We start from the raw sequence: 22,007 nt of genomic DNA, 5'->3' as shown, positions 1-22,007 counted from the left end.
GTCAGCTAAAATTTAACAGTAAATGGGGAACACTATACAACAATTGTTAATAACTTTTGCATGTCAGTATCGGAGAATATTGATGAGGACGATCTTTGGTTCCAAAAAGGCACTGCTACATGCCATAAAGGCAACGAAACAAGCACGAACGGGCGAGACCTTAAATGTGCAGTTTTATTCCGATAGCTTCATTGTTACTTGATTTATGTACCGTAAAGTGAGGGAATCTCATGAAATTTTATATTAGAAGTAGACGTGGTTATCGTACATTTTGCCATTTCCTTTAAGGATGTAAATATGTTACCATATGTTGGTTAAAATTAATAGAGCTATTTTAGAATTTCATCAAAAAGACGCCTCAGTTCAAGGCCACATAAGCATTGTATTATCAAAATAATTAAATTTTTACTGAAGCGAGCGACAAAAGGATAGACAGAAAATAGTTCTGAACTTTGTTATACATAAATAAACAACCATTTATCTCTTTAGATTGTTTTAATCGCGACGATTAGGTGAAAAAAACTATTATACTCTGTGTTATAAGTAATGTTGAGACCCCTTCTCCACACAAAGTATAGTCCACATTAATACCTCCCCACATCTTTACAGTATTCGATTTCACTGCACTGCACTGTGCACTGTTCCAAGTATTGCCCTCCGTGCTATGCTGTCTCATGTCATGCAACCCTGACTTTAATGTGTTAGTGAACCGTTATTACGCTGTCATATGGCCTAATTACAGTTGAACGTTTTATTGCTTAGCATGTGATTTATGTCATAGCCGCAAGCCTTACGGTAAGGTAGCCTTCATTAGGGATAACTAAGCCCTAATAATTATTTGTTGAACCCAAAATATGTTTACCATTATTTTTAATGTGATTGTTCCCAATTTCTTTTGCAGTGTCGTGTGCTGTTGAATTTGCGCACATCGCAGCCATTCGAAGAGGTCTTAGAAGATTTGGGTCAAGTGTTGAAAATAAATGGCGCCAAGAAAATGTACACGGGCACAGGACAAGAGGTGAGTGGAAGAAGGCTATTGACCATGACACAATAACCGCATAATCGTCGATTTGCTACGCCGACGATTTAACATTTTTTTCTTTTTATTTCTTTTATTCTGCAATTACGGCATGTCTGTATCCGCACACCACTAAACACGTTATCATTTGTCTGCGCTGCTTTACAGGTACGCAGCTTTTCACAACTACGCAACGAGTTTGCCGATGTTGACACATTTTATCTAGCAACTGGCACTGCCTTAATTGCCGGTTCGCCTATTAGGCGTTCACGTTCGCGCCCCTCCGTTGTCGCCGCAGCGCCCATACTACCCACAGAAGAACTGCCTAAGGTTCCTTTACGCGGTGCACGTCCACGCAGTAAAAGTCGTCCACGCATTCTCTATGCGCCGGAGAGTGAGATTTTACGTGCGAACGGTGAATACAGCATGTTGGACATTATGAAAGAGGAGCCCACCAAAGTGACTATACGTGGCTTGCGGCGTACCTTCTATCCACCATTACATCATGCGCCCGCGGATAATACGCCGCCCGATAAAAAATTGCAGCTACAGTGGGTGTAAGTTGGAAACACGCTTGCTGCCTGCTTTAATGCCAAGTTATATTGACATTCTGCTTAACTTTCCTTTTTCATGCGCAGTCATGGCTACCGTGGTATTGATGCACGTCGTAATCTCTGGGTTTTGCCATCGGGTGAGCTATTGTATTACGTAGCTGCTGTGGCTGTACTGCTGGATCGTGAGGAAGATGCACAGCGACACTATACTGGACACACGGAGGATATTATGTGGTTAGTATGCTTTTATGGTGGTGAAGTGTGCTTTCGTATATAATTTATACTTTTTAATATACTTTGTCAACAGCATGGACGTACATCCATCACGTGAGCTGGTGGCTTCGGGACAGAAAGCGGGACGCGATCGTAAATCACAGGCGCATGTGCGCATTTGGAGCACCGAATCACTGCAGACACTTTATGTTTTCGGCATGGGCGAGTTGGATAGCGGCGTCACAGCGGTGGCCTTTTCACAACTGGTAAATTTATTGCATTCACATATTATATACTTGTATAACGCCCACACGCAACATTTAATCACTTGCAGAACGGTGGCAGCTATATATTGGCTGTGGATAGCGGGCGCGAAAGCATACTTTCGGTTTGGCAGTGGCAATGGGGTCATCTGCTCGGCAAAGTTGCAGTAGGTGTTGTTGCAATACGCACAACAACAGCTCTTTAAATGTATTTTATATTTGTAGACGCTGCAAGAAGGCCTCTCAGGCGCCGCCTTTCATCCGCTGGACGATAATCTCATTATCACACATGGGCGTGGTCATCTGGCTTTTTGGCATCGTCGCAAAGATGGCTTTTTCGAACGCACCGATATTGTTAAGCAGCCATCACGTTCGCATGTCACCAGCGTGCAATTCGAACCGGATGGTGATGTCATCACTGCCGATTCCGATGGTTTCATAACCATTTATTCGGTTGACTCGGATGGCGCCTACTTTGTACGCACCGAATTCGAGGCACACAACAAAGGTATTGGTTGTCTGATTATGCTGGGCGAAGGTACGCTGCTGTCGGGCGGTGAGAAGGATCGTAAAATTGCCGCCTGGGACTCCTTACAAAATTACAAAAAGATTGCAGACACAAAAGTGAGCAATGTTAACAAGAATACTTATGCATTTACTAACCAATCTTTCTTTGCTTAGCTTCCTGAAGCCGCTGGCGGCGTACGCACTATTTATCCACAACGTCCCGGACGCAATGATGGCAATATTTATGTGGGCACCACACGTAATAACATTTTAGAGGGTTCACTGCAGCGTCGCTTTACACAAGTCGTTTTCGGCCATGGTCGCCAATTGTGGGGCTTGGCTGCACACCCCGAAGATGAGGTGTTCGCCACTGCCGGCCATGATAAACATATCGCACTGTGGCGCAAAAACAAATTAATTTGGACTATACAAACTGGTTACGAGTGTGTTTCACTAGCTTTTCATCCATTTGGCACTGCACTGGCTGCTGGCAGCACTGAGGGTCATCTGCTTGTCATCAATTGTGAGAATGGTTCCGTTATGCTGACGTTGCGTGTCTGCGGCTCACCGCTGAACTGTGTAGCGTTCAATCAAGGTGGGTACTTTTCATTGTCTTAGCTTGGATTGGATAAGTAGATTTATTATTCCTTATTTAGTTGGCGACATGATCGCAATGGGCTCGCAGAATGGCAGCATATATTTGTTCCGCGTATCGCGCGACGGTTTCTCTTACAAGAAGGTGAATAAAATACGCGGCTCACAGCCACTCACACATCTGGACTGGAGCATGGATGGCAATTTCGTGCAAACGGTCACCATTGACTTCGATCTACTCTTCTGGGATGCTAAGTCACTCTCGCCGGAGCGAAGTCCCATTGCTATGAAAGATGTCAAATGGTTGACTAGCAATTGCACTGTTGGCTTTTTGGTGGCAGGCATGTGGAGTAACCGTTACTACAGCAACAACAACACAATTATTGCCACCTGCAGTCGTTCGGCGGCGCAAGACATGCTGGTGTCCGGTGATGCCGATGGCTATCTGCGCATTTTCAGGCATGTCAACATTTACATTTCAATTTTTTTTTTTCCAAAGTTTTAATTTTCTGTGTATTCCCACAGATATCCCTGTATTAGTCCACGTGCCGAATTTCACGAAGCGAAAGTCTATTCCGGTATGCTGGCATGTTCACGTTTTCTCTACGGCGATCAGACTGTCGTTACAGTGGGCGGCACAGACGCCTCACTCATGGTTTGGGATCTCGTAGAAGAATAACTGCAATGGCCACCGTGGCGTACGACTGTCCAGCACTATGATGAAGCACGCGGCTACACTGACTATTGGACGCGGCGGCGTTCGTCTAATAAATCTTCGACAATATTGGACAGCGACTCAATTGAATATCAATAAATTTTCCCGCAAAACAGCGGTGCATAAGCATGTGGAGCATAAAGAAAAATTTGTGGAAAAATGCTTAGAAGTGCTTATCGTTGTTGTCGTTGTTGTTGTCATATTCATTAGTTCGCCCTTCCATATGTTGGTGTTGAACGTAGTGTCACTGCTGTATTTGGACGCAGCTTCTAACGCCTTAAGCGAAAATTTGCATAACACAACGAAATTGAGCGTTTACACTTTTGTTAAAAATATTATTGAGAATTAGTGAAAAATCAACCAAGGTTAGATATTATCAAAAATTTAAAATTATAGCACTTAAAATTACTAATTAGGATAATTTGTCAACGGAATATGAATAGCAAATGAAATTCTGCCATTTTCCCGCTTTTGTTACGTTTCAGCGCCATCTGTATGTCAACTTGTATGTGAGCTCATTATTGGTTGCCAAATATGGCAAATATGCAGACAAATTTTTAAACGATATTTATTATTTTTGCGCTAAACTTATAATTTGAAAAAAAGTTATTTTGAAAAAAAAAATTTAAAAAAAAATTATTTTGAAAAAAAGTTATTTTGAAAAAAATTTTATTAAAAAAAATTATTTTGAAAAAAATATTTAAAAAAAAATATTATTTAAAAAAAAATAAAAATGTGAAAGATTTGAAAATTTGAAAATGTATATACAGTGAAATATTTCATACGCGGACAGAACCTTTCTGTCCGGTTAATAGAGCGCATGGTTAATGAAGATGTCTGCTTAGTAGAGCGTCCATTTAACAGAGCTTTCACTGTATATATATTGAAAAAAAAATTTATTTAAAAAAAAAAATTATTATGAATAAATATTATTTATTATAAAATTTTTTTTTTATGGAAAAATCTTAATTTGGAAAGAAAATTATATTATTTTGAGAGATGCATTTAGAAAAAATATTTTTTTTAAACAAAATTTGTAAAAAATATTTTTGAAATTTATCTTTAATTATTTGATAAAATTAATAACAAGTTTCTTTTAAAAGCAAATTAATCTTCCACGAATGAAGGAAAATTCAATTCTAAGAACAAATATTGTCAACTTCCGAAAATTGCTTCCATTCCAGTTTATCAAAACTTCCAAGAACCTGTTAATTTAAATTGTTATAATTTAAAAAAAAATTATAAACTTCCGAAAATAGCTTCCCATTAACAAAACTTCCAAGAATATTTTAATTTTGTTAATAGTTTTATTATATTTATATTTTATTAAAATATATTTGAACCGCTTAATATATTTTTCGTTTTTTTTTTTGCACTAAATATTAAGCATTGTTAAATAAATTATACGCAGAGCTGCTTCCAACTTACACACAGTCTATATTTCTCCTAACCATATAGACTATACGACTGTATAGAGCTACTTTTCCTGTAACAGACTTAAGCCACTGGTGGATACTTAATGATTTCATATTGTAGTTATAAAACAACATAAAAAATGTTAACTTGTGAAAAGTAAACAACATTTTTGAAAATTCATAAGATATCATAATAAACATAACTGTTCTTCTTTTATACTCATCTTTTATTTCAATTTTATCATTTTTGATTTTAATTATTATTAATTATTTCATTTAGAATTTATTAATATTTTTTTCTGTAGTGAATTTCACATTATTTTCTATATAAAATGATAACTGTAAAAAACGAAGTGCCTTGTTTGTTTAAGTAAATAAATAAAGTACGGTTATAACCAATTGCACTTAATATGACGCATTTTTGAAAGTTATTATAAAATATTATAATAAAACAAATAATAAAACATATCAATAAAATGCAAAAGTTTGAAGAAGTATTTTAAAAATAGTTTTCTTTTTTCTTATAGTTTTGTCTATTAGTCTTGACTTAAATTACATGTAAATTTATAGCAACCACACAGCCTCGCACTCATATTCGATTTTCAGCAAATTATGACCAAGTTATTCAACTATATTTATTTTCTATTAGGTACTACCCATTTTCAAATTTAAAAGTCAATTTTAAAGCACAAGAGAAGAAACATCTATTATTTACTTATAAGATATACCCGCACAATCATATCACTATTATAATTTTGTTTTATTATAAGCAATAAAATAACGAAACTCATTTTACAGTGCACAAAGAATTTTCTGGCAACACTGTGACTTTTTCGAATAACTACACGGCGAATTGATCTCGTTTGCCCGCAAGGGCGACAAATATATTTATCGTGAACTATAGTTATCGCCTTCTCTCATTAGCAATGTAAAGCGTCTTTGCCTACATTTAACACATATGCTTTGTCTTTTAATTTCGGAAAGTCCATGTAAATCGCCTAAAAACGGCGCTTGAGCGAATTTCGTGATTTTTCCTCGCCGTGGTCATCGTTTTCGTCGTTGTGTGGTTTAGTTTTTGCTGGTTGCGGCTCTATCCCTTTTTTGTCTAAGGTGCGATTATATTTTGACACACACGGTTCATATAATTCACGTTCTCATAGACACGCTAGAAAAACGCGCTGCACTTCATTCTTGATTCGGTTTTTATCAGTGAAGTATGCCTTCTGCTTCAAACAAACTGGAGAAACAAGCCTCCATAGGCTCTGTGCATGGTACTGGCGGTGGTAATAATGTTACTGGTAGCGGTGCCACAAAGAAGCCTCAAGATGTGATCAATAGCAACTCCGACGCTGTGCCCGAGAATAATGCGAACAGCACAGTCTTGAACAATAATATTACCAACAGTACTACTAATGAGGGTTCGGTTACCTCAACCAGCACCAATACGAAAGGAGTTGCTACGAATCCTGTGTTAGAAGCTAATATTCCAATGAAACAAACGATCACCACAATTGACCATAAGATACGCAATTTGGAGAAACGTAAGGTGAGTGAAGTTTAATTTATAAGTTATTCTTTGTCGTGACTTTTACGCCAAAAATCCTGAAGGATTCACAAAGAAGCCCTTGTAAGTAAGTGCAGTAAATCAAAGTTGGCTGAAACAAAGCCGCAGACATTTAGCTAAACCGGCCGCTCAATTGTGCGTCGGTCATAACAAATTGTGCTAATTTATGCTGCATATTAGTCATTGTAGCATTTTCGGATTTTCTGCTATTTGGTGCTATCATATTTTTATGTAATTTGGTATTTAAAACTTTTAATGTGCAAATAGATTTTGCATTAACACCATTTCCTTTCATTTTAAGAAAATTTTGGCATTCGTGCTATTTCGGTTTTGTTCGGTGTATTTCGCAGAATTTTTTCGCGCGACGCCATCTTTGTTACGGCGATTATAGCAAAAGCAAAGCAGCAGTGGTAGTAGCAACAATTTACAACACACGGCATATATTACGGTTGCCATCCGTGCGGGGGAGCGAAAACTGTTTAACACAAAGAACATGAAAATAATGATGGTGTTGCTTTTGTGTTTTTGAATGACTCGATAAAGAAGTATGACAATTTGTGCGCTGACTAAACTCGAGATTGGCATCGCATGCTTGTATGAGAAATTCATCACCGTTTATATATTTGTTGACGGGTTTCATTGACCTATGTCAATTGTTGAAGCAATTTATTCAGCGGCTTTTGTAATGTGGCATCACTAGTGCATAATAGGGGAACTCCATGTGCTTCTGTTCGATTTTCCATGTTTTATTTTATACCAGCAATTTCGCTTTTCTCTTCCTTTTTTTTATAGTTTTTCATGGCCCTTCTAACTTTTTTACTGTTTCGTATTTCTGTTATTACCTATCTTCTTTTTGTTATCTGCTGCAGTTTTGTTTTTGTTGCGGCCACTATACTTTGCTTAATTACTGCATTCCATGTTATTCGTAATAAGCAAAAAAATGTTTGCCTTCGGTGATTTACCATTTCCGCATAAAATTAAAGGTTATTTATTTATTTTTTTCAATACCTACCGCTTCATTTTGTTTACTATTTTCTATTGCACATTCGTCAACAAAATTTTTAATTGTCGTTGATAAGCGATTAACAATAAAAACATAAGTGGGTGATATCTATAGTAAAGACACCTGTGCGCCATACTACTTCTGTTTAAGTTACGGGATAAGTAAAAATTTTCCTTTTTTTATAGTTATTTATATTGAGAACTTGCATGACTCCAAGAATCTGCTCATTTGTCGATGTCATCTTGTTGCCACACAAACTGACCGAACAAAATCAAGCCCCTTGTCAAAAGCAAAAGTAAACTCTTCGAATACATTACTCAGATAGCACGATAGCATATACATATGTACCTGTCATATAGACTGATTAACTCTTTGTACCCATTTATAAGAATGGCACTTGTGTAGGGTGTTATAGCTTCGGTGCAGCCGAAAATAACGTTTTTCCTCTTTGTCTAATTTTTTTTTTATTTCTACCATCATGTTATATGTCATGTCTATTTATTCTACTTCTCTTTATTATTAATCTGTTTTTACACAGACTAAATTGGAATCATATCGTACCATTCAAGCTTCTGGCAAGGAGTTGAGCTCCGACCAGAAAGCTGCTGTAGCAAAGTATGACGCTGTTATTGCTATGTTGGAATTCGCACGCGATTTCTCCAAGCAAATGTGGCAATTTGTGAAAGAAGCTGAAAAGGAGCAAAGAAAACAAGCACGCAAGGTATTTATTTTAATGTTTTAACTAATACACATTATAACATTATTTAAAAATATTAAACGCATATTTTATATTGCAGGATCTGATTACTCGTGCCCTTGCTGAGACTGCCAAAATTCGTGAAGCTTTAGTTATCCAAAATATCATCAATTGCTTCGAAGATGAGACCATTCGTGCCGACTTTGTAAATGGAGCTAATGGCGCAATGAAATTGGAAACTGCCGATATCACCATTTTGGATAAATTGTAAGTTGTAGAATTGAAAAAAGAAAAATAAAATTAATTTATATATTTTCATTTTAGTTGTTGCGATGTGCGTACGACCCGTCCCGAGACTGTAGATGATGTACCATTCGTGACTGCCGCACAAAAAGCGGCCGAACTTTATTCAATGACCATTGACGGACGCCCCAAAATCTATGCAGAAAACTTTACATATGATCAGATACGTTTAATCTTCAATAAAATTCAGGAATCTGGTTATCTCGATAAGATCTATATGGCGACACCAGAGGCAGAGGTTGAGGTAAAGGAAGAGGAGGAAGTGTTTAGTAATGCCGCCGACGGCGAAGATGTGGCTAATGCAGACGAGATATATTTAGAGGAAGGATTGGAGAAGTTAAACGTATCATCTATTGATGTAGAAGATGATTTGGATGATCAGAATGCCAATGCTGGTTTAACTGAAGATGCCGTGTTGCAAACAACAAATGCAGGTAACGCTAATGATTTGCCACAACAGCAGCAACAACAGCCAAACTTGCCGCAGCAATTGGTGTCACAGCAAACAACTAAGGAGCACCTTGATGTACAACAACAGGTACAGGGCGGTATTCAACCACCACAAACACAACAACAACAACAACAACCATTGAATGCAGTTGTAATACAACCGGCAAATGCTGTACCTGGTGCTGTGCCCCCCAATTTTCCAGCACCACTACAAGGTACCGGGGCCGCACCAGTGCATGTAGCCATGTTCACAGCACAGCAAATGCAAGGTGCACCACCACAGATGCAACAGGTGCCACCAGGCAGTATTATCGGTGTACCACAGGTACCACCACAGATGGTACCCATTGCACAGGCGCCACCGCAGCAACAGCGTCAGTTGATGACTAGCCCAGGCACACAAGCCGCCGCTATACCCATACATGGAGCACCACAACCACCACCAGGCCATTTTACGCCCACAACAGTGCGCGCTGTAGAACAGGGTTTGTTCCCCCATAATCGCCAACAATTTATACAACAACAAATGCGTCCCGTAGCGGAGATAATTGGCAATGGTAGTTTTTACTTTTTGCAAGAGAGTGAACTTGATTCACCAGAATTAGCTGGCAATGCACCCATTGGCAGTGTTGTGTTCGAACAGCAACAACAACCACCGCCACAACAAACACAGCAGCAGCCACCAATTTCACAAGATAGTCTCTCCCAACAATTGCAACAACAAAATATCTTAGTACATGGTGGAGAGTTGCAAGTAGCAGAGCTGCACAAAAACCAACAGCAACACCATTTGCAACAACAGCAGCAAATCATACAGCAGCAGCAGCAGCAACAACAGCAGGCTCAGCAATCACAACCGCAACAAACAATTCCAACGCAAACATTTACCAACCAATCATTCCCACCCATGCAGGCGGCCGCTAATGTGACAGCACCAACTAGTGCGAACAGCAGCAATACGCCCACTATTGCGAGCAACAACCCGAGCCCCATGTTTCCACAACAACAGCAGCAACAAAAGCATCCACAATTGTTCTCCCCGGTCGGGGGTCCGGGCATGCAGCCACAAGATGCGGTTGCAGCCCATAAACAACAGTTATTGCTAACCGAACAACAACAGCAAGCACCAATTATGATAATGGCGCGTATGGCCGCACCGCAAGCACGTCTGGCTCAACAAAATGCACAACAACAACAACAATTGCCACAAGTACCACAGCAAGCGCAACAGCCACAACCAACATTGGGTATGCAACCAGGTGATGTACGTGTCTCGGATGTAGCCGCCGCCGGTTATTTGGGTTTCGATAATGGTGTCGTTGGCCTAGCTTACGAACAACAAATGCAACAGCAACTAGCCGTGGTGGCTAAAGCCAGTGCAGCTGCCGCTGCCGCCGCTGCAGCAGCCGCAGCAGCAGAGGAGCTGAAAGGAAACGAAGACTTGGGCACACACAGCAAATTCAATGCCAGCGAATCGGTGATAGCCAACGAATGGGATGCTATGTCCAAAGCTACTGCGGCCAGTGTACGTGCAGCCGCAAACATCAGCAGCACTGCAGTTACCAATGCCACAGCCACTGCTGCGCTTGCCAATGCTTTGAAATCCTCGAGTGGTGTCAGCAGTAGCAGCAGTGTTGCTGGCGCAAGCAACGTTTTGGAGCCGCCCACAAAATGGAGCGCCGAGATGAACGCGCTGTCCAACCCATCGACCCCAAGTGGCAACAGCGACAACACGCCAGCGATTGTACGCAAAATCGAATGGACGTCCAGCAACAGTGGCGGTGGTGCAGGTAGTGGTAGTGGCGCCGGACCCAGTGTTGGCGGTAGTGGTGGTGGCTACGGCGATGGCAACCAATCATCGGGTAACGCTCATGAATCCAATCATTGGAATTCAAATCAACAGCAGGATGGTGGTAAGTGAGCTCTGATACCGTAATTGACAAGATTTTTAATTTGCTATTTAACCTTGCAGGTCACTACAATAACGGACGACAGTTCCAAAGACGACGCGGTCGCGGTAGTTATGGCAATTCGCAACAGAACGGCAGCGGTCGTGGCGGAAGTGGCATTTATTTCCGCAACAATGAAAATTCGTCGAGCGGCTCGTACTATCAGAACGGTGGCGGCAATGTGTACTCAAATAAAGATTCCGGCTCACGTTACGAATCCGGCAACTATCGTGGTCCGCGCGGCAGCGGCGGTGGCAATGGCGGTGGTGGCGCCGGTAACGGACGAGGTAATGCGCCACCATCACGCACGCTGGGTGGGCGCAATGGCAGTGGCGGCCAGTCTAACCCATCGTCCGGCTCATATATGAACCGCTCATCGCAGCGCATACCAATGGGTTTGGATAATAAAAATTGATTGAAGTAGATGCCAAGAAAGAAAGAAGTGTGTGTGTGTGATGAAATCGAAATGAAGCAGAAGGCAGAATGATGAGAACCACTTAAGAATCGTGAATATATATATATATATATATATATATATATATATATGAGGGTAACGAAACCAAGAAGCAAAAAACATAAACATACGAATATATACACATACATTTACATATATACACGGAAAAACCACAAAACAAAATATGTTTAACCTTTAATTAGTAGTGTGACGAATGTCAAAACGCTGCAGTACACATTGGCAACAGCGGCCACCCCAAAGCAACCGAAACTGCAACAATTGAACGTAAACAAATACACGCGCGCGTTAACAATTAATTTCGTAAACAAAACTACAAACAAACAAAAAAAAATCACAAAAAAATGGGAGAAACAAGTGAAAGCAAAAACAAAACAAAGGAGAAGTACAGAAAGCGAAAAAAAGGAAAAAGAATATTATATTTAAAGAAACGCAAAGAAAACTTATGCTAATTTCAATTACAGAAATACTTATTTATGTTCATTTTTTTTCTAATAAATAAATATTATAAATGTATGTAATTGCTCTTTCATCATGTAAGCCAGCAAACGAAAGTATGAATCAGCAAGTTGAACATATGAAATCAATTAAAACAAAACGCAAAAAAAAACAAATGACACAATTATGCGAAAAAAATCTCAAATATTGCGCGACGCACAACCAAAATAAATGGCAAGCAGCAGCATCAGGAACACAGCGTAACAGCGCAACCCAGTTGGCAGCTGCTGCTGTAACAAGCTACGCATTGCAAAAGTTACAGCAATGATAATTAGTAAAAACAAAAAAAAAAACAAGAAGAATTAATATTTTAAGTGTTTAGATGTGCTAGAAATGTCGACTGCAAAACAACAACTACATATGATAAAATGATAAGAGAAGAAGGGAATCAGTTCAAAATAATAGCCGCTTTAAGCGTGCTTTATAGATAGAGCAGGGCTATCAGTGAAAAAGAAATATAAAAATTTGTGTCATTTGTTGTTGTCTTCACCTGATCGCATATAATTTGTTTAGTATTTCAAGGTGACAAACTTGAGATGAAGAGCAAAACAGAAAGTAATTATACGCCTACCTATTATAATAATTATTATTACTATTATTATTATTAAATTTAATTGATAAAAACAACAAATAAATCATACAAAAATATTACTTACATTAAAAAAAGAGAAAGAAACAACCAAGAGAAAAACTATAAAAAATTCAATGTTTCTCATTATGGGTGGGTGGTGCTCAAGAGTCTGGTAGAATGAACTTTCCCTCACGGATTTATAGTAAGTAGCTAAGCCCTGTTCCTGCATTACAACCCAATATTATTTTGTGAGGCATTTTTGAAAACACCAACATAAGAAGCTGATCATCAAGTATTTATTCTCTTCAACCATGTCGAAACCCGATTTCGCGAGAACGGTCTCTAAGTAAACGAAAAGGAATCGAAGCTTTCCTCAAGATTATTTGTCACTGCAACAACAATAATACTAACATATTTCGCCGTAGTTTAACTTACAACAATATCCAGAAGGAGCTTTTCTTCGTCGACAATAGGTGGTAGTTTGACTCCAAGTACGGCGTTCACTGGGAGAGAGTCAGTAAAGATGTTAATGGCTTCACTAGGAATGGTGCTCACTGTATATCAGAAATTAGTTGCCTTCACAATTTGGTAGGCGTATTACTTTGTTGTAGCGCAGAATTCTGCCGAATTGACAGTCCTTAGCCGGATAAAAATTCCGGGTAAGTTCCGGTTACGTAGACCCGACTGTTTTGAAATTGCTTTCAGGTGACGGCCTCTCTTCAAGCAGGCGACTGCAGAAATAATTTTTGCGGAAACACGCCTGCAGACACCTTTTGAAGAAGAGTGCATGGTGTTGCTTTACCGAAAGTCTGCAGGCCTTACTATCAGGTGTTCGACGGACACATCGTGATATCGTGCAGAGTGCAGTGTTCTGACACGTCTGAAGATTCTTCATCTGCGATCTGATACATTCAGGTGATCATATCACTGCTGTGAAGATAATGCCTCGAATGCTATCTTTGTCATGTCTTTTACGTAGTTGTAAGTTGTATGTTGTACTTATTACTTATCACAAAAGCCACAACTATTAAATAGTCGTTTAATAAGTGGCTAATAATAAAAAAATACGTTTTTATTTCATTAATTTACTTTATTTTTTATTTTCTAATGTAACTTTTCATGTTTTGCACTTAGTTTTTGCTCCTCTTGTGCTTTACATAGAAACCAAAGACCGGTTATAATGAATATAGCACCAACCGTTGACATTAGTGTAATCTCTTCTCGATAAACAAGTGCACCTAATATAAACTATTAAATATAATCGTAATTAATTCATAAGCATATGCATTTAACCAAATTCTTACCGAAAACATATAATTAGTGGCAGCGGTAAGGACCGTTGCAGTCAATGTGTGCTCAGTACACTGCAAAGCTTTAAGAAAATAGCGCCAATTTAGTACATTACAAATCACCATCAAGATAATAGGCACAGCACGCAAAAAAAGTAATTCTAAAAATAATACAAATAAAACTGACTTTCATTTGTATTTTGATTTGTTTTTATGACATTTCTCACCTAAATAGTATGTTGCCGCGGCTGTTGGCGCAAATGCACTTGTCAATGCCGGCAGCTCCGACAATTGGCTTGGCGCGCGTCCAAAAAAGCTACCGCCAGCAGCAAAGGCACCTGCGGTAAAACTGTAGCGATACAGTTGCATCGATGTTGTCATGTGTGCAATATAAATTAATACTGCTTGGGGGTTTCCTTTTATTTGTTGCAGTTTAAGTATAAGTATCCTGGTATGTTAATTGCAGATTAACAAACAAAATTTTCTTTTATTAAGTAAACTAATTATTTTTTCACATAATATTTACTACGGTAAAAAATGTTATTTATATTTTAATTAAACCTGTATTTCGCGAACAGCTGTTCTTTGTTTACTAAATGAAAGTGATTTACAGTGTTGCATTATGAATGACCTTGTATTAGTTAAATACATAACTAGTTACATTGTAAGTGGTTTGTGAAGGGTACAGATATAAGTATGTGTGTTGTAAGCATGCTTTATTAAAAACATAATTTGATTTGCTATTAGATCAAATAAAAAAAATTGTGCACTGTTCTTTATCATATGGAGAAGTTTATATTGCAATAGTTTCTTCTTTCTTCTTAATTGGAGTAGACACCGCTTACGCGATTATAGCCGAGTTAACAACAGAGCGCCAGTCGTTTCTTTTTTTCGCTACGTGGCGTCAATTGGATATTCCGAGCGAAGCCAGGTCCTTCTCCACTTGGTCCTTCCAACGGAGTGGAGGTTCTTCCTGCGTTGGATTTACAGTCTGACATTGTTGGTGGTGTTAATGCTGATTAAAAGATAGGCGAAATTATCTAAGACTTCGAATTTATGACTTTATGACTGCCAATAGTGACGTGGGGGCCAAGTCGCGAGTGCCACGACTGTTTGTTTGATGACAGGAGATATTTCGTCTTGCCCTCGTTCACTGCCAGACCCATTTGCTTTACTTCCTTATCCAGTCTGGAGAAAGCAGAACTAACGGCACAGGACTTGAGGCCAATGATATCAATATCATCGGCATACGCCAGCAGCTGTACATTCTTATAGAAGACTGTACCTGTAAACCTCATTTGGTAACGAACGGTTCGGTGAAGTCCTTCCAAATCCTGACGGAGCTTTTGGTTTTGCTCAACGTTATGGTGGATGAGTGGGTCGAAATCTTCAGCTCGGCGTGCAATACTGCACTGGAGAGCTCCTGTCCTGTCGGTATGGTGGACTATGTAACTCTCGGATTTCAGAGCATTCTGCAGACGTTTACTTAACAGGGCCGGTAGGAGTGGTTTATCTCTTGACTGGGCGTTGTATAAAACAGGACTTTCAATATACAAGTCCGAGGTAAGAAAGGCTAAGAGGATCTCGTGGAAGAGCTTCTCGAAAAAATGGAGGGCTGTCACAAGTCCTCTAGATTCAGGAGTATTCTTGCAAAAAACAAGCACATAAAAAAATGTTTGTAATTTTTTTAAACAAGCTGCATTGTATGGGTTAATGAGAGAAAACTACATATACATACAAACCCGTTCATGTATACATTGTCAAATAAGCATACTGCCGATGGCTTGTTTACTGTGCACTGCAGCCTTGGGTTAGAAAATATTATAAATAATAAAATATGTAAAATTTTAAATAAATTTCAATCAAGTAATATTTATATGCATTTCTTTTTTATTCTTTTCAATTAACTAATGTTTATATTTTCAATTTTTCAATTATACATAGATATAATTTTAAATATAGTTTTTATTTAAATATTTAGTTATACATACATACTTTTCGTGGCCTACATTTCTAATACAGTTTTAATTGTTTCTGAAATTTTATTTTTCTTTCAATCATTGCTCTAAATTTGCATAACTAAAAATACACATTATAATATAATTTATAATATATAATAGTTGTTACATTGTGTAGTACATACATAATTAAGATTTTTTATAGTTAACAAATAAGGCCATAACTTTCAATTCACATTTTATATTAAATTTTTTAATTTGCTTTCGTTTACCATTTAATATAAAGAAATAGAGCTAAGCGATCGACGGACTTCTGAGAAATACATATTTACCATATGGTATATGAAGAAAAAGTGTAATAAATAATGTAACCGGAAGCGTGTTGCATTTCGATATATTTACAGTTATTGTGGAAAGCACAAAATTTTAAAATTTTCAGCGAAAATTAAAATTTACTCCACCGCTTAACTTTATTAACAGTTATTAAATAGCATTTACAGCTAAAAATTAACTATACATACATAATATATACATAAGTAATATATAATAAGTATTTGTTTATACATTTTACAAAAGTAATATTCATAAAGCTTAAAAAACCAAGTTGATCACTCTTTATGCCTGGCTGCATCCTTGCAAAGTATTGCTTTTAAGTCGTTTAATTTTAGTTAATGTCAAATTTTGTTAGAAAAAAGTAATTTGCTGGCATTTTAGGCGCTCAACCTGCAAATTTGCTTGTTTAGTTGGTTGTGTATTTTTTTTTTTCATAAGCGATCAGAGTTGCTCTGGCATTGCAGCACACATTTTTTTATTAAGTTTTATTACTTAGCACTTCATACTAAATTCAAAAATAGTCCAGCACATATGCCACTCACTAAATACCGTTAATATAAAGTAAATAAGTTTTCCTCTTGCAAAATAACAACATGTTCACACTGCTTAAATGTTAGTATTTTCGTTTCACACTTTTTAACAATAAAAATAGCATAAATTTAGCAAGAAAAAATAACAATAAATGCCTAACATACTAAAAGACACTTGCTTTACACTTGCTTTGCTTTCTTTAATATACTATATGTTATATATGTATACGTCGCTGTGCTTTTTTATAGCTCATTTTGTCATTTGTTGTAGTTAGCATTTATATTTTTACTTTTAAGCTTATCTTACATGTTTTTATATTTATTTTTTTTTATTTTTTTTATTTAGTTATAATATATTATTTAATTTTGCTTTATTTTTTTAAATTAATTTTTACTTAATTTTTTTTAAATTTAGCTTTCATTATTTTTTTATATAATGTTGCTTAATTTTTTAAATTATATTTTTGCTTAATTTGTATCACTTTTTTATAATAAAAGACAGCTCAGCAATTTTTGTATACAATACTAGTAAATACATGTGAAGTTTATAATTTTTTACTAACAACTTTTTGTTGACTTCATTAACTACTTACTATGGCATATTTATGCTCACATATACATATGCCGTATGGTTTACTTTGAGTTTTTTTGTTTTGATTCAAATGCCCTTCTATGTATAATTTGTTTTTATTATAATAAATAATCTATTTTTTATATACTTTACAATGTGTTTAACTATAGTTATACAATTTTTAACTAGTTTTTGTGATGCATTGGTAAGATTAGTGGCTTTGTTTTTTTCGAGCAGCGCCTAAAAGCACGCTATATATTTTTTTCGGCTGAACAGTTGCATGTTGTTGGTGCTTATTTTTCGGAATGGGTGAAAATTATTTTGTTATTAATGTTTTAGAATTGTTTCAGAAATTTTTGTAAAATGTTTTTTGAAGAAAGTGTTTAAAAAATTAATTTTATATTTTTTTTTTAATTTAAATTTTACAAATTTTATTTTTAAAATCATTTGTAGTTAAATTTAAATTTTAAACTAGCCTGCAGTAATTTGTAATTAGCTGGAGTTAAAAAAATACATAAATGTTAAGATTTTTACTCGAAAATTTAAGTTTTCAAAACTAATTAAAAAAATTATAGAAGAAAAAGAAAATAATACATTTATATTTTCTTAAAGTTCGAAAATTTGTTCTCTCAAAATTATTTTTTGTGAACTTAAGTTAGAAAAAAAAAATTACAAAATTTATCTACTTTTTTATAAAATTCGAAGATTATGGAAAAATGTATGTATACATACAAATTAATTTTCAGTAATTTCGAAAGTTAGCTTGGGTTAAAAAAATTACAAGTTCTGTGCATTTTCTTTAATTACAAAATTAAAATCGTTTTACAGTATAAAACAAAGGGAATAAGATACAAATTAATTTTCATAAAGTTCGAAAATTTTATTTTTCAAAATTATTTTGTTGCCAGCTTGAATTTCATATATTTTCTATTATAATTATGTGGTCTTTTAACTTTAAGTCTACTAAGAAGCTGCCACAGGAACAATTTATTATAAAGTTCGAAAATTCGACTTCGAAACTTTTATTTTTCAAAGTTATTTTGTAGTTAGCTCGAATATCATTTATTTCTTATTATTATTATGTGGTCTTTTTAGCTTTAAGTCAACCAAGAAATTGCCACAGGGACGCTTTATTAAATTTTTAATTTGAAAATTTAAAGAAAAATATACAATAATTATAAAAAATATTTATAATAATTATTATTTTATTTAATTTATTTTTATAAATTTCGAAATGTTTTTAAATACTAAGTTTTTAAATCATTTCAAAAACAAATAATGTAAACTTAAAAAATACTAACTCCGTGCTTAAGTTAGTATTTTCTTGCGCACAAAAATTGCAATTGAAGAAATTTAAATTGAAAAAATTGGATTGAAAAAAAAATTTCGAAAAAAATTAAATTGAATTTTTTTTCTTAATTTTAATTAATTTTTATATTGTCATCAAGAAAAAATTGATTTTCCAGCACCAACAACTTCACAACTGCCGACTGTAGCCTACCCTTGTATTAGTGCACCAAAGTAATGCACACAGCTTTCCAAGAAAAATAAAACATAAGTGGTGTGTTTGGTGAATAGAGTTTACAACGAAAGAAGTGTACTTTCTGCATATTTTGTGATGTACATAGTATGTGTGTGTGTGTTTGTAGTGCAACAACTTGTAAAAAAAATACACTGGCATACCCGCTACATACAAATATATATTTAATACCCTGTTAAATTGTTGCAACAAATGCCGCACCAGCTGCACGAATACATACATATGTATATTGCATATGTATATGTATATGTATATAAAAATACTACATATAGCATGTATGTATGTTAAATATGCGCTGGCAAGCAACATTCATCAAATTGAAAATGCCAACTGCGAATACTGTCCCGCTGCTACATCATCTCCGTCGCACCAACCAACCACTTGTTGCGCACTTTCGTTCACATTAGCGTACAGCATTTTTTGGAACTCGTGCTATCACTAACTACATCACCCGTTATACCGCTAAACTTGTTCATCGACGAGGCGTTCGAGTAGCCGGTCGACTGCTCGCCACCGCTCGTTATACTACCGCCACCACCACCACCCGCACCCGTACCGTTGTTAAACTCCAAGTGACTGGGATGTAGACCGCCGCTCAGCGGTTGCTGATTCACCGCACCGCTGCTCGTGTCGTTCGCAAGTATTGAATTGTTGTTGTTGGCGCTGCCAGTGTGCAGATGATTGTTGATCGTGTTGCTGGTGTTGTTGGCGGCTCCTAAAACAGAACCATTTTCACTTATCAATATACCGTTATTTGTACGCGAAAGCGAACGTTGCTTCTTCAAATTGGCCAGTGTGGCTGCCGAAGAGTTCAGACTCTCCATGGAGAGTGTATGCGCTGGCATAAGCATGCTTTGCTGCAACTGTTGTTGTTGCTGCTGTTGATGATGATGCGTATTGGTAGTGTCTGCGTGTGAGTGCGCGTGTATGTGTGTGTGTATGTGCGAGGCGTGCATTTTTCAAAATATGCATGTTTGTGATATGGTGCAAGTTTATTTTTATATTTATATTTATATTTATAGATTGCAAATACAAAAACAACGTCGTTTACAAATTATATTGTATGGATGATTGTCACGTGAGCAGCCAATTGCGTTATTTCACAGATTTATTTTAATAAACGACGAAATCAAAGTCGCGAGTTGATTTGAAACATTGGCACAACAACAACAACGACATGCGGGACATAACCGTTTGAATGGCACAAAAAAAGAGTACATGAAGAGAGAAAAAACAAATCGAAAAAATACATTAATGAATGCAAGCAACATAAATATGATATGGATAAAACAGTAAATGATATGCAGTAATTACATAAATGGTTATTAAGCTGCATAAATACACATATGTGCATATGTAAATAGTAATATTACTTGTTGGCTTAGTTATTATATTTATTATAAAATATTTTACATTATTACTGGCATTATGGTATTAACGGTGCACATGCATGAAAACTATGCTAATATACATACATACATATATATGTACATATGTGAGGGTATTTTTCATAAAGTAAAAGTATGCAATGAAAAAATTTAATGATATGAGCATAATATAAAAAGTGCTGGAATTTCATACTTTTATAAATAAATTATGGCAACTGCAGTTAAAATACAAAAAAATTAAAACAAGAAAAAACGTTAAGTTCGACTGCACCGAAGCTGTAATACCCTTAAAAGGTGCACTTCTCATTGGCATTACAGGATAAAAAATATCTGCATCTTAATTTTGACCAATCAGTTTGTATAACAGCAGTATTATATAGTAGTCCGGTCTTAAAAAAAATATTCAGATATACCCTTGCTTTAGAAAATAAGGTATGCCAAATTCGTAGAGTTATTTTGTCAAATAAAAAACATTTGCATACAAGAGTGGAATTTAACAAAAATAAGACTCTTCAGATATTTTAGAGCTGCTGTAGAAAATAATATACGAAAAGTTTTGTGCAGATATTTTGTCGAATAAAACAGTTTTTCATACAAAAACTTGACTCCGATAGTTAAATTTGAATGGAAGCTATATGTTATAGTGATCCGATGTGAACAATTTATGCAAAAACTGCAATATTGCTTTGCACAATAATCCTTGTAAAATTTCGTGGAGAAATGTTGTCAAATAAATAAGTTTCACACACAAGACCTTGATTTTGAGCGTTAAGTTTGTATGACAGTTATATGCTATAGTGGTCCGATAGCGGCGCATCCGACAAAATGAGCAGCTTCTTAGGTTGTAACATATTTCTGATCTGATTTTCTTAAATGCCAGTCGCGTATATACAGACAGACAGCACTCTTCTTAACACAGCTCGTCAAGCTGAGTATTTATTGTACATATCGTCGCCTGAAATGCAAAACAGCGTATCATAAAAAAAATCGAAAATCGCTGTCTGATATAATAACCAATATATAACCATTTTATAATCAAAAATCAAATTTTATTTCAATATGAGTGTATGTTAACCAATATATAACCGTTTTATAAGCAAACCTCAAATTTTGTTTCAATGTGAGTGGTTTCTATTATATCGTTTTTCCTTCCCCTGTAAACTTATGAAAAATGATGTTACGTTGTTTTGCCTTTTAGGTGACGATATACTTATGTGTACTCCAAGGGTTTCCGAAGTTTCCCTTTGGAATATATCCTGTATAGGGAATAATTAACGTAGTTTAAAAATTGCTGTAATTTACCACATTTGAAGTATTAGAATATTTATGAATGAAATAAATACGTAATGTAAAAAAATTTATTATTCAAGCACCTAAAAGTACGCATAGACATATGTATGTATACATTATAGCACTTAACTAGGGAATATATATGTACATACATATGTGCGAATAATATATACGACATATCTTTTGATATTTTCTGATAAAAAAAATCGGCTTTCGAAGAAAAAAGCAAATAAGTATAAAAAATACGCCAGACCAAATTATGATAATGGAAGTGGCCATCGTCATAAGAGTCAGTTGTGAACCAATTACGCTCCTTTTTCCC

General features: G+C 36.1%; 4 protein-coding genes across 10 annotated transcripts in view; 2 read left to right on the top strand and 2 right to left on the bottom strand.

The window, feature by feature from the left end:
* Positions 1 to 3,855, top strand: part of LOC120778239 (echinoderm microtubule-associated protein-like CG42247) — a 107,291-nt gene extending 103,436 nt beyond the window's left edge. For all 3 annotated transcript variants that reach the window (XM_040109997.1, XM_040109998.1, XM_040109999.1), the window contains 9 exons: positions 902 to 1,018; positions 1,187 to 1,575; positions 1,657 to 1,806; positions 1,880 to 2,051; positions 2,120 to 2,215; positions 2,274 to 2,672; positions 2,730 to 3,150; positions 3,212 to 3,608; positions 3,675 to 3,855. In XM_040109997.1, the coding sequence (XP_039965931.1) occupies positions 902 to 1,018; positions 1,187 to 1,575; positions 1,657 to 1,806; positions 1,880 to 2,051; positions 2,120 to 2,215; positions 2,274 to 2,672; positions 2,730 to 3,150; positions 3,212 to 3,608; positions 3,675 to 3,828 (2,295 nt within the window). In that variant the 3' untranslated portion in view covers positions 3,829 to 3,855. The remainder of the gene's footprint in view (positions 1 to 901; positions 1,019 to 1,186; positions 1,576 to 1,656; positions 1,807 to 1,879; positions 2,052 to 2,119; positions 2,216 to 2,273; positions 2,673 to 2,729; positions 3,151 to 3,211; positions 3,609 to 3,674) is intronic.
* Positions 3,856 to 6,295: 2,440 nt separating this feature from the next.
* Positions 6,296 to 12,360, top strand: LOC120776625 (caprin homolog). The gene is made up of 5 exons (XM_040107427.1): positions 6,296 to 6,825; positions 8,385 to 8,567; positions 8,644 to 8,810; positions 8,868 to 11,209; positions 11,269 to 12,360. Exons 1-5 carry the CDS (start codon positions 6,496 to 6,498, stop codon positions 11,658 to 11,660), a joined length of 3,414 nt encoding a protein of 1,137 aa, XP_039963361.1. The 5' UTR covers positions 6,296 to 6,495; the 3' UTR covers positions 11,661 to 12,360.
* Positions 12,361 to 13,866: 1,506 nt separating this feature from the next.
* LOC120777807 lies at positions 13,867 to 14,633 on the bottom strand. Of its 2 annotated transcripts, none has more exons than XM_040109342.1 (3): positions 14,303 to 14,633; positions 14,091 to 14,158; positions 13,867 to 14,034 (listed from the first exon to the last, which is right to left on the bottom strand). In XM_040109342.1, the coding sequence occupies exons 1-3, from the start codon at positions 14,454 to 14,456 to the stop codon at positions 13,891 to 13,893; spliced, it is 366 nt and encodes a 121-aa protein (XP_039965276.1). In that variant the 5' UTR covers positions 14,457 to 14,633; the 3' UTR covers positions 13,867 to 13,890. The 2 variants fall into 2 exon arrangements, with proteins under 2 accessions (XP_039965276.1, XP_039965275.1); XM_040109341.1 differs by having other exon boundaries at positions 14,091 to 14,236; positions 14,303 to 14,629.
* Positions 14,634 to 18,782: 4,149 nt separating this feature from the next.
* The window catches only part of LOC120776769 (protein phosphatase 1 regulatory subunit 16A), a 108,449-nt gene continuing 105,224 nt past the window's right edge, over positions 18,783 to 22,007 (bottom strand). For 3 of the 4 annotated variants that reach the window (XM_040107733.1, XM_040107732.1, XM_040107731.1), the window contains one exon: positions 18,784 to 19,914. In XM_040107733.1, the coding sequence (XP_039963667.1) occupies positions 19,406 to 19,914 (509 nt within the window). In that variant the 3' untranslated portion in view covers positions 18,784 to 19,405. Of the gene's footprint in view, positions 19,915 to 22,007 lie in introns of all 4 variants that reach the window. The other variant, XM_040107734.1, reaches the window with a different exon arrangement.

Source organism: Bactrocera tryoni, chromosome 5 (assembly GCF_016617805.1).
Source record: "Bactrocera tryoni isolate S06 chromosome 5, CSIRO_BtryS06_freeze2, whole genome shotgun sequence".
Classification (NCBI taxonomy): domain Eukaryota; kingdom Metazoa; phylum Arthropoda; class Insecta; order Diptera; family Tephritidae; genus Bactrocera; species Bactrocera tryoni.
This window is presented reverse-complemented; position numbering and strand designations above follow the sequence as displayed.